Source organism: Mangifera indica, chromosome 3 (assembly GCF_011075055.1).
Source record: "Mangifera indica cultivar Alphonso chromosome 3, CATAS_Mindica_2.1, whole genome shotgun sequence".
NCBI lineage: Eukaryota > Viridiplantae > Streptophyta > Magnoliopsida > Sapindales > Anacardiaceae > Mangifera > Mangifera indica.
In genome coordinates, this window is record NC_058139.1 from 11867795 (window position 1) to 11879284 (window position 11490).

At 30.6% G+C, this 11490-nt stretch overlaps 1 protein-coding gene across 1 annotated transcript; it reads right to left on the bottom strand.

Annotated features, from left to right (window-relative positions):
• Nucleotides 1–3809: 3809 nt before the first annotated feature.
• LOC123211169 (UDP-glycosyltransferase 83A1-like) lies at nucleotides 3810–5499 on the bottom strand. Its single transcript, XM_044629717.1, has 2 exons — nucleotides 4967–5499; nucleotides 3810–4895 (listed from the first exon to the last, which is right to left on the bottom strand). The coding sequence occupies exons 1-2, from the start codon at nucleotides 5451–5453 to the stop codon at nucleotides 4003–4005; spliced, it is 1380 nt and encodes a 459-aa protein (XP_044485652.1). The 5' UTR covers nucleotides 5454–5499; the 3' UTR covers nucleotides 3810–4002.
• Nucleotides 5500–11490: the final 5991 nt, after the last annotated feature.

Consider the following 11490-nt stretch of genomic DNA (forward strand, 5'->3'; position numbering starts at 1 on the left):
AACCTTGGGTGAGAGTAAGTCTTTTGGCCTTATTTTTACTTGATAAGACTAAGCGACATTTTACCCTAAGGGACAAGACCTTCAGGTTAGGGTGTTACAATCAAGGTTTGTATGCTCTCATCATGTTGATCACTTTGTCATTCATCACCCTCTTTAGTGTTACTTTGCAAGTGCTAAACTTCAATATTGGTCCTTAAAGGAAAACAATATTGCTCACCTAAAAATGGATTAAAAGGTTGGGGTGACATATTTATTTTCTTTCTACTACGTTATCTCTATTTCCAAATATATGTGCTTAAAAATAAATATTTAAAGATGTTAGATTTTGAGGTAACCATCACAAATAAAGGAATGAATTGTTATTATCTTCTTAAAAAGGACAATGATATAAGTGACATCATTATCATCCTTGTTGTTCATAGCAATTGAATAGTATTTTCTTATGGTCAATACTTAGACAATCACTCAATAACTCAATTAATAGATCATAAAAAATTTTATAATTTCCTCTAACATAGTTCATTGTTTGCCCTTTGTTGTTGTCTATTTTTCTTCATTGCCAACCAATACAACAACATTAGACATTTAGATCAATCTTTTGATAGTATTACATTAATTATTAGACAATTTACTTTAAAATATAAAAAAAAGGCAAAATTCTAGCAAAATTTTTTACCCCCCAAATTCTATGCTAATAGCATATTGATTATGCTAAAATATAAAATTAATTTAGTCCCCTTAGAGTACATTTCTTACATTCCATGGAGTATAATTCTTAATCACAATTACCTCCTTGAATATGCTAAATAAATGTCTTAACATTCCATGGAGTATAATTCTTAATCACAATTACCTCTTTGAATATGCTGAAGGAAAATATAGTAAACCCTCTTAAGGTTAAAATTCTTACCTTGCCCCTCATCCGGCTTTTAGAGTATTTCTAGAAATAATGTATTCACTAAAATCTAGGTAAGGCTCTAAAATTCGAAATCAACTCCCCACCACCAATCTTGTCCATTTTCCGTAAAATATAACAATACATAAACATAATAACAATACAAATGTAAAGATTGATCTTGATACATGGATTTCTAGTGATTTTTCATGTTCGATTTCATTGTTCTCAGTGTGAGATTTTTGTAAAGGCCAAAAGATTTATTCCCACCCAAGGTTTATCACAAACCTTGGATTAAACTTTGAAAATGTCTTATTATTTAAAAAACTAACAATTTATCCTTTAAATTAAACTTTAAAAAGTTATATTCCCCCCCTCCCCCCCCAAAGGATTTTATTTTCGCCCTAACATCTCCGGTATAGAAATCTGGCAGCCATCTCTCGTTCTCTACCACCAACGATCAACCTCCCAATTGTACCTTTCTTTCTAAGGCGATTAGACGACAAAGACAATGTCCTTGTCTCTGACGAAGACGTCGTCTAATCATCGTAAAAAGAGAGATTTTGTCAGGAGGTTGCCATCGGTGGCATAGAAGGGGAGATGATTGCTTGATTCTGGCATCAGAGAAGTTTGGGTGAAAATGAAACCCTAGAAGAAAAAATATAACTTTTCAAAGTTTACTCTAAAATAGAAACTTGGGTAGAAATAAGTCTTTTGGCCTTTTGTAAATGAGTACGCGAGATAATAATTCAAATAAGAGTAAGAATACATAAGAATAAAGGTAATTTTATATTCATTTACAATAATGTTATATGTATATTTATAACGAATATTTGTTATCATATAATTAAATGATTTTATATTAATAATAAAATAATATCAAATAATAGAATGACACATCATTATTACTATTTTAAATGATAATCATAATAAATACTTATAGCATTAATCATTTGTTTAATAGTTTAACCTTAAATTGCTAGTGATTTTATATTGAATCCCAAAAAGTGGTTATTTTAATCAATTAAAAAAAAAAAAAAAAAGGAAACCAACCAATACAACATAAAAGGTTTTGTCTTTTCTTGAAAAGAACACCAAAATTTTCTCTGGGAGCAAGTCAGACAGAGATTGCACATTGGATTCGATGATGGACTTTTAATAAATTAGGGACCAAAATTTACACCAATTTTGGGCGTATGTGCTTCAGTTCTTTGTATAACATTCATTGCACGTCAAACCACTTTATGTAGAATTTTGAAGCACCGGTTGATTCCATTCGTCAGGATTTATATTCAATTCCACGCATAGAAAACAGAGGTCGAGAAGGAAGAAATTTGGTGACGGGAATATTCATTTTGTTTTTGTCCAACATTTTTCAAACCAGATGAGCGAAGTGTTGCCACAGCATAGAGGGAATCAATGAATTTTCCTTTTTGTTTAGGTAACATGGAAAGTTGAGAAAATTATTGAGGAAACAATTATTGTTCACCGATATTCTTCAAGGGAATTCTTTATTCAAAATCAATTTTTTCTATATTATGAATTGATATGCTCAAAGGGGTTGAGACTCAAGTGTATACAATTTGAACCGAGTAATACTTAATTCGAACACGGTTCAATAGATTGGGATCTAGCTCAAGCTCGAGTAATACTTAATACTTAAGTCAGCTTGAGCCCAACTTGATAGTATAGCAATTTTTAAATTTAATTATTAATTTAGAAAATTAGTTTTTTAGTAAATGGAAACATAGATGGAAGTTGACTTGTGCTGAAAAAAGAAAAGAGTAAATCTATCTATAATAGGTGAAATGAATTGTTAAAGTTATTATTGATTTGAGAGAAATTAGGTTGATAACTTATTTATAGTAGGTAAAGAGAGTTGTTAAAGTGTTTTTTCAATATAAGATTTTTGTAAAAAGGTTTTAAAGCTTTTGTAAGTAATCTTAAAAATAAAATTTTAAAGTGAAAAAATTAGTTGAGCTCAAGTTGAACTTGAACCTAGCTCCTATGACTCCAGCTCAATAAAATATTAAAGTTATAGCTCAAGTTCAAACCATGGTTGATCATTTCAGGCTCGATCAGTTTGAGCTAGCAATCAAACTCAAACCAACTTGACTTGAATTCACCCCTACTCAAATTCTCGATGCCACCATTGATCTCTACCAACAAAAATGAAGAAAAAGAATAATATAGAAAAAGAGAGAGAAAGAATCGAAGAGGAACCACTGTACTACCTCAACGGATTGTAAGACTCAGTGAATGATGTTGATGACAAAGAGTAGACACAAGTTGTTGGAATTGGCTAGAGGTTCAAACTTTGAACAAAATGAGTGTGATACCATCGATCAATAAAATGAATTAGGGTCAACAATTTTAACCCTAGTTCATTATATACTTTGAGTCAACCTAATCTCACGGGTCAAATTAAACTCATGAGCCTAGTCAAGTCGAGAAACCAAAAGCTCAAGATCAACATGAGTGAAAACTCAAGCCACTCGAGCTTGGATTGATCAATGTTGAGTTGAGCTAAAGTAGCTCATGAGTAGCTTGACTCATTTACACCTCTAGGTAAAATAACATACTTTCATATTTGAATAATAATATGTGTACACACTTTTAAGTATACAATCAAATATATGGATGACGTATCATCATGTGATTAGGTGTTATTTTTTTCTTAATTTAAAATCATTCAATCACATGATAACATATTATCTGTATATCTAATAGTATACATAAAAAAGTGTGTACATAGTTTTATTGTTTCATATTATCTCCCTCTCTCCCTTTTCCTCTGTTCTTCTTCGCTTAAACACATCAGCTATGCTGCTTCATTGTTATATTATTATTGAGAATTCTGTAATTAGGTCACGGCGCAAAGCGACATTAATTTAGCAATGCGGAAGTTGATCTCTAGGAAGCACACCTCGAACGATTGCTTCTGTCATATTTACATTCAAGAGTACAAATAATTTGAACAAGTATCTCATAAACTTAATAAGTTTTAAAATAAACTATTTTATTTGACATTAGTCAGTTATTCTCACTATTAAAATGCAAGATCCACAATAATACTCAGCATCGTTAAAGATTACTGAACAAAATCATTAATTAGACTTCACTTGATCAATAAATCTCTCAAAATTTATGAACGAAGAGCCACCTTCAAGAAGACTTTTTCCAGCCATTTCCTTGATCTTCAATGAATTTGATTTGATAGCATCGTCATTGATAAGTTTTCTCACCTTTCTTTGTATTTCTTGCCTAGAGATAATGCCATTTTCATCTGAGGTTAAATCTAAACCAATCTTCCAAACTTCACAAATGAATCTTCTATTTTGATATTGATCTGCGAAGTAAGGCCAACACAGAAATGGTACTCCCATGCTTAATCCTTCCATAGTCGAATTCCATCCACAATGACTTAAGAAACAAGCAACTGAAGGATGAGCTAACACCTTTTCTTGAGCTGCCCATTCAACGATTTTCCCCCGATCGGCAAGTTTTTCTCTAAAACCATCTGGGAATCTGGCCAGCGATTCATTCACAAGGTTTGATCGAACAACCCAGAGAAATGGCTGGCCTGAGGATTCTAGACCAAGTGCCAGTTCCTCAAATTGTTGTCGACTCAAGGTTGTTGTGCTGCCCAATGCAACATAGATGACTGAACCTATTGCTTGAGAGTCAAGCCACCGTAAACAGGTTGAGTCCTCGAGCATTAAGCTTCCAGCCAAATTTCCTGAATGATTGCTTGCAAGTAATGGCCCAATGGGTAAGATTTTCGGAACCAAATCACAATTCGATGAGTCAAGTTCATAGATCGAGTTGGAAAGAACCCAGTTGGAAATCCTGACTGTTTCGAAGACAGCACAAGTAATTTCCAGGAAAACCTTTTGTATTTTTGGTTCATTTGGGCAACTCCAGTTGTATTTATTTCTTTTCCAGGGAAGAGTTCCCTCGGATATCCATATAAACTCATCAGTCGTCGGCATTGCATATCCTACATCAAATTCATTCAATTATAAGATACCAAACCACATAAAAATAAAATTCAGTCAGTTATATACTCACCATCGTTATCTATAATTCCGGCATCAAAAAACTTTTTAACATGATATGAGATGGCCAAGGTTGGCGGTCCATAAGGAACAAGGGCAGCTCTTGGAATTCCCATCTCGTGGGCGATTTCCAGAGCCCATCCGAGACAAATATCAGCAACAACACAAGTGATGGGCTCACATTGATCAGATTGGTTAATCTTCTCAATCAGCTCCTTCAAATGGCCTGGCATGACTCTATACATACAATCTTTAGTCTTAAACGGGTCATTTCGATCATCACCGTGTTCGATTCCATCTGGAATCGAAACAAACCTTATCAGGCTCCCCTTCTCAACGTTTTCCGGCATAGTAGCCATGATTTTGGCCTCGATGAACTCTGTGTTAACAAAAGTGACCTTGATTCCACGTTCAGCAATCTTTTGTGCCAATTTCAGAAGAGGTGGAACATGGCCTTGTGCTGGATATGGAATAAGCAGTAAATGTGCTTGCCTCGCCATTTCAAAGAGCTTCTCTTACTCTGAACTATACGATATGTTTCCGAATTCCAATTTCCAAGCTGTAAATAAAATATCAGTTCTGTCAGTTCACCATTTTGTCTTTATGCTAATGTAATTGGAATTTACTGACACCTAAATTCTATGGAAATGGCCTAATTTTGTTTGTTTTTGCCACTTTTTTTCCACTTTTGATCCTTTTGATATTATATTCTTCCTGTAATGCTGGCAATAAGTAACAAATCCACTTAACCAAAAAAGAAAATCCATCTCCATCATATTACCAGAGCAATGATGTAACTTCGTCTCTTTGTAAACTATGAAGAAATTATAATAGACTTTTGGAAGCTCCCAGACACCTGTCCAGTTCCAGCTACTGACATCCAAGTGTAAAACATCTTATGCAGTTTTTGTCAAGATTGTCTGCCGTGGATTTTGATATACCGGAAGGGATTTAAAATTATCTGATAATCAAATGAAATCAATTTGTAAAAAAAAAATTGAATTAAAAAATAAGTTATTTGAAAAATTAATTCAAATGTCGGTTCAAAAATATAGAATAACTAGTTTTTCAATTTAATTGTTGGTTTGTTATTTTTTTAAAACTGGGTAATCAAAGTGAACCAGTTTTATAAAATTGAATAAGAAATTCATAATTCAACCTATTTTCAAAAAAATAAAAAAATAAAATAATCCATTAAAATTCAATTCAGAATTGATTAATAACAAATTTAATTCGATTAATTAATATTTTTTGTTAATTCAAAATCAGTTAAGCTTAATTTGGTTCAATTTTGATTAATAATTTTCTTTAAATCCAAAGAGTCACAATATTATCAAACAGATTAGATTAACTGGCTTTGATTCTGTCGAAGGTTCGTTGGTGGGCTTTTGCGAACGTTGCCCATACCCATAATGTGTTTATCGGGTTAAGAGGTTTCCAGTAGACGATTTGTAAATATTTTTCTAGTATTGTTATCCAAGTTTTGGGTCCGCATTAATTTTTTCACCTAAACATTTTTAGATAAATGTACAGTAGTTTTACTTTTATAAGTAAATTTAATTTTAATATTAATAATACCCTCTCAGCTAATTACGTCACTCCCAATTAATGACGTTGAATTTGATGTAATTTTTTTCAAAAATTTGATAAATTCTGATTCAAAATTTCAGTGACTCATATTTTAAAGATTCAAAAAATATTTGAAAATTGATAAATTTTTGTTAAAATATAAATAAAAACAAAAAGATTTGCATAAGCAAGGAAAATAGTGAGTGCGAACAACTGGTGCATAGGATGCGTAGAGTATGTAAAGGATGCGTAGGGTGAGTAACAGATGTGTAGGGTGCATAAAAGGTGCGTAAAGATTTTGGTTTGATGGATTTTTCAAAGCAAATTGAAAAAAAGGGTTTTCAATTTCATATAAAAATTTTCAAACCAAACCAAACAATTTCAGGTTTCAAACCAAACTGAAAAAAATACGATTTGATTCGATTTGAATTACAGTTTGAATCATAATTATCAATATCCTAAAATATATAATACGTATTGTATCTTACAATATGATATGATACAGATAAAAAACGATACGTATAATAAGGTGTATTGAAATAATACGATACAGTAAATATATCATACGATACGATACGTATTACTTTTTTAAAGAAAATGATAGTGCATTAGGGATGTATATGAAAAATTTTAAAATATTCAGGGTGTTTGTGATATTTTTCAAAATGATAATATATTAATTATAATATTTTATTATTTTAATTTTAAAAGAAATAGCATACAATATGATACATGATATAATAAATTAAGTTTTATATATATATATATATATATATATATATATATATATATTATTTAGTAAAATTAACTGAATTATAGTTTTTTAAAAATATAATATATACATATAAATAAATATTAAATATATATAATATACATATAAAGAAAATGACAAAATAAACATAAAAAACAAGTTAAATACCTAATTACTTATTGAAAATTTTGTCAAACATAATTATATTTGTATGTTTAGAAAATATGGTTTACAGTTTTGTTTAATTTGAAAATTGTCCAAACTACAATTCAAACTGAAAAAACCGTTTGGGAAATTTTAACCCAAAACAAACTATAATTTTTAAACAATTTAATTCAATTTTATAACTTAACCCGAATTATACATACTCCTATAAAGAGCATGATCTATTTCTTTAATTTAATTATATTTTGTCCTTATCCGGTTTATATGATAAATCAATTTAGTAGACTTTCTAAATTTTGAAGTTTTAACTTTGGAACTTTTTTTAATTAATTTTAAAGCTTAGACAGATTTTTGACCTCAAATTTCAAATTAAATGGGGAGCAAACCATGTGATAAGCCTCCAATTTTATTTTATTATTTATATAGAGTTATATTATATTTGGTTTATTTATTATTATAAAATTAGCTGAACCTTTCTCTTTTTTGTTTGAACTGTTTTTTTCTTACAGTTTGTATGAGGTTTCTACAATAAATTAGTGACTGCAATCATCGAACGTAGAACGTAACCTGTAATTGGTATCTTTTTAGAATTCTGTTGTTTTTAATTCACAATATTCCAGTTTTTAAACAATCCACCGACTCTCTCAGGAATCTAGAATACTCCAGCATGGGCCGCCCCCATCCCGTAGCAACTTGCAAGTGTTGTCGCCATCCAAAGCTCCAGAATTTTCTTCACTCCGCAAGAACGCCCCAGCCGCCTAAACAGGTTGTTGCTGTCAACAAAATTGCAAGCTGGCCTCCACTCAAAAGAAGATTGAAGAAGTATTAAAGGCGGTTAATCAACCGCCATCAACTAGTATAAATAGGCTGCTTGGCTGAAGACAGCAGCGAGTGAGTGTGTGGGTGCTGTGTGAGTGTTAAGTTTAAGTTGATTTGTGAGTGAGTGGTGTTAGTATGTGTGTTAAGTTTGATTTTGTACAAAATTTGTAATTGCGGTAATTAATAAAATAACTGTTTGATAATTACCACTCTTGCTTAACATTCAGGCATTCTTACAGAATATTATTGAACAAAATAATTCATTAGACCTCAGCTTCACTGAATTTGCTCTGACACCATTCACTTGGTAGATTTTTTTCACGATTATTTATATTTTATGCCGTAAAAGAATCCCATTTTCAACCGGCGTTATATCTAAACCAATCTTCCAAGCTTCACAAATGTAATTTCTTTTCTGAAATTAGTCACCCAAGTAAAGCCTACATAGAAAGGTAACTCCCATGCTCGAACCTTCCATCATTGGGTTTTATCCGCAACGTCTTAAAAACAAGTTATAGAATAATATTAATCTGAATTCTATGAAAGATTATCCGAATTATGAATTTAAGACGTGGATATTAAGGAAGATATATAATAATAGCCGGAACTTAAATTTTTAAATAAATTTAAGTAAATGCAATAAGTATAATAATAGCAAGAATAACTAATATGTGAACATATGACTTATATGTGTCAAATATTTGACGGATAAAGTTAGTATATAAAAATTATATTAAAATATAAATATGCCACAAAATAAAGAGTAAAATAATTTTTTCTTTGTTTTATAATATTTTTTTACCGATAGTAAAATTTTTTATATTATCTTATTTTGCAGATGAATTTTCTGTTCTTATTTGAATATATGTGAAGTATATTTCTATTTTATTGGTTCCCTAACAAAGAATGAGCTAATGTCCCCTCTTGAAGTGCCCATTAAGCATGTTTTCATCAGCCGGCTATTCTCTTCAAAACTATCTGGGAATTGGGCCAAAGATTCAACTACAAGGTCTGATCAAACAACTGAAGCAGTGATTGGCCCAATGATTCAGGACCAATAGCTAATTCAAGAAATTGTAGCTGATTTATGGTTGTTGTGCAACCCAATGCAACATTAGTGATTGAAACCCATCAGTTCTTTTGTAGAAATGGCAAAAGGAGAGCGTTATCTGCGGACACCCGTCTAAAAATGAACATGAATTTTAGATTTTTGAATTTGTATTTGTGTCCCAAATAATAGATTTTTATTAGCAGGTTGAGTGTACCCATAGGTAGTCGTAGGTCATTTGTAATTTCTTTTCCACTTATCTTTTTTTTCCTTCTTCAATATCAAACTTACAAATTACAGCACAGTCAATATAAATTTCATATATAAATTTATATTTTTTTTAAAATTAAGAAATTTGTTGTATTGAAAATAAATTTTAAGAATTTAAGTACTAAATATTTTATTATGGATATTCATTGTTAAAATTCTTCAAATTTATAAAAATATTTCTATTAGTTAAGATAGATTTTCTCCCCTATAAAATATTTATACTTTTTATGAAGTATTTAAAGAGAAAAATATTATAAATTATAAAATCAGTATATTAAAATAATAAAAAATTAATATTAATAGATAATTTGTGAATCGACTCATGTTCAAGGGCTAGGTATGAATGATGTTAGAAATCGGTCTCTTTTCAATTTGCATCCATTTTTTCCTTATCCACACCTAGCCCAGCCTCCCATTTGCTAGGTATGGTTGTTCGTCAAGCCCGCCAAAGCAAGTTGAGTCCTCAGGCCGAAAGCTTCCGCACAAGGTCCAGAATGAGTACTCGCCAGACCAAATCACAGGATGGTGAATCATAAGTCAAGTTCATAAACTGAGTTGGATGGTTAGGACAGCAACAGTGGTACTTTCAATGAATAACTTCTCTATATTTACATCACCCGGGCAACACCATGGTCACTTCAATCTTCTCTGCGTACACCGATGTTCCTAAATCAAGTTCAATTTTATTATGTAAGTACTAAAAGTCTGAATGTGTACCTGTACACATTTTGCTCTATTAGGTATTAACGTAGCTAGACATACCAATTAGAGCGAGTCAAATGAAAACCCAGCGTAAAGCTTAGAATTTAGGCCGTTGATACTGTAGTATATAACTTTTGACTCATAGGCATTTTGGGCTAAGTTATAAGTTTTAATATTAAGTTTATGGGCTTACCTGATATTGTGTAACAATTAAAAAAATAAAAAATAAATAAAATGGTATAAGCAAAGTTATAACTTAGAATTTAGGCTTAGTTGATACTGTAGTATATAACTTTAGTTGCTTCTGTCACGCTTTCAATAACTATTGTCATTGTTTTATTTTTTAAATTTTTTTTCTATATAAACCAATCCAAATTTTTTTTATTTTCAATTCTATTTACAAATCTCTCAATCTCAATATTTTCATTATATTTTCAATCTTATTTTCTTTGATCAATTTTATTTTGAAAACTATTTAAATTTGCAAATAATAATTTTTTGTGTTTATAATTTCATTTCATTTCAATTTTATTATTATGAAATATTATAAATGGATCCAACGCCAAATGAATTCGGAAATTTGGACATTAAAGACCAATAGATAAATGGTATAGTATATATTTTTTATTTATATTTGTAATTATACAGTATGTAAATTAATTTATTTATACTATGTTATAAATTTATAATATTTTTCATCATGTAACCATGGTATTCTTCCGCCATAAATGAAGAATTATAAATAAAATATTCAGGATATTGTTCTTGATTTTAATAATTGAAAAATAATTTATATTTAAATTTTTTAATTAAAATTGTTTAAAAATTTTTGTTTAAATGGGCTGGCCCTCTATATAGGGTCGGGCCTTGAGCCTTAAAAATTACATGAATTTACCCACCTAAATGTCCATCACTTTATGGGCCTAAGGCCCAACCCATGAGACCGATGGGTCAAGTTAGAGTTGGTCCAGCCCACTGGACATGTCTAACCTAGCCCTTTGAATTTAGACTTTTAGTAATTGAACTTCGTTTAGGAACCTGCTCAATGACAAAAACAACTGCCTGTAAATGTAAAAGTTGCAAATAAATTCATATAATCAACCAAGTTTATGAGCAAGGAACAAGCCATCATCATAAAAAGATCAATTCCATCAATCAACCAAGTTTAGGACAGCGGGATAGATACTGCAATAAAAGAACAAAATACGAGGCA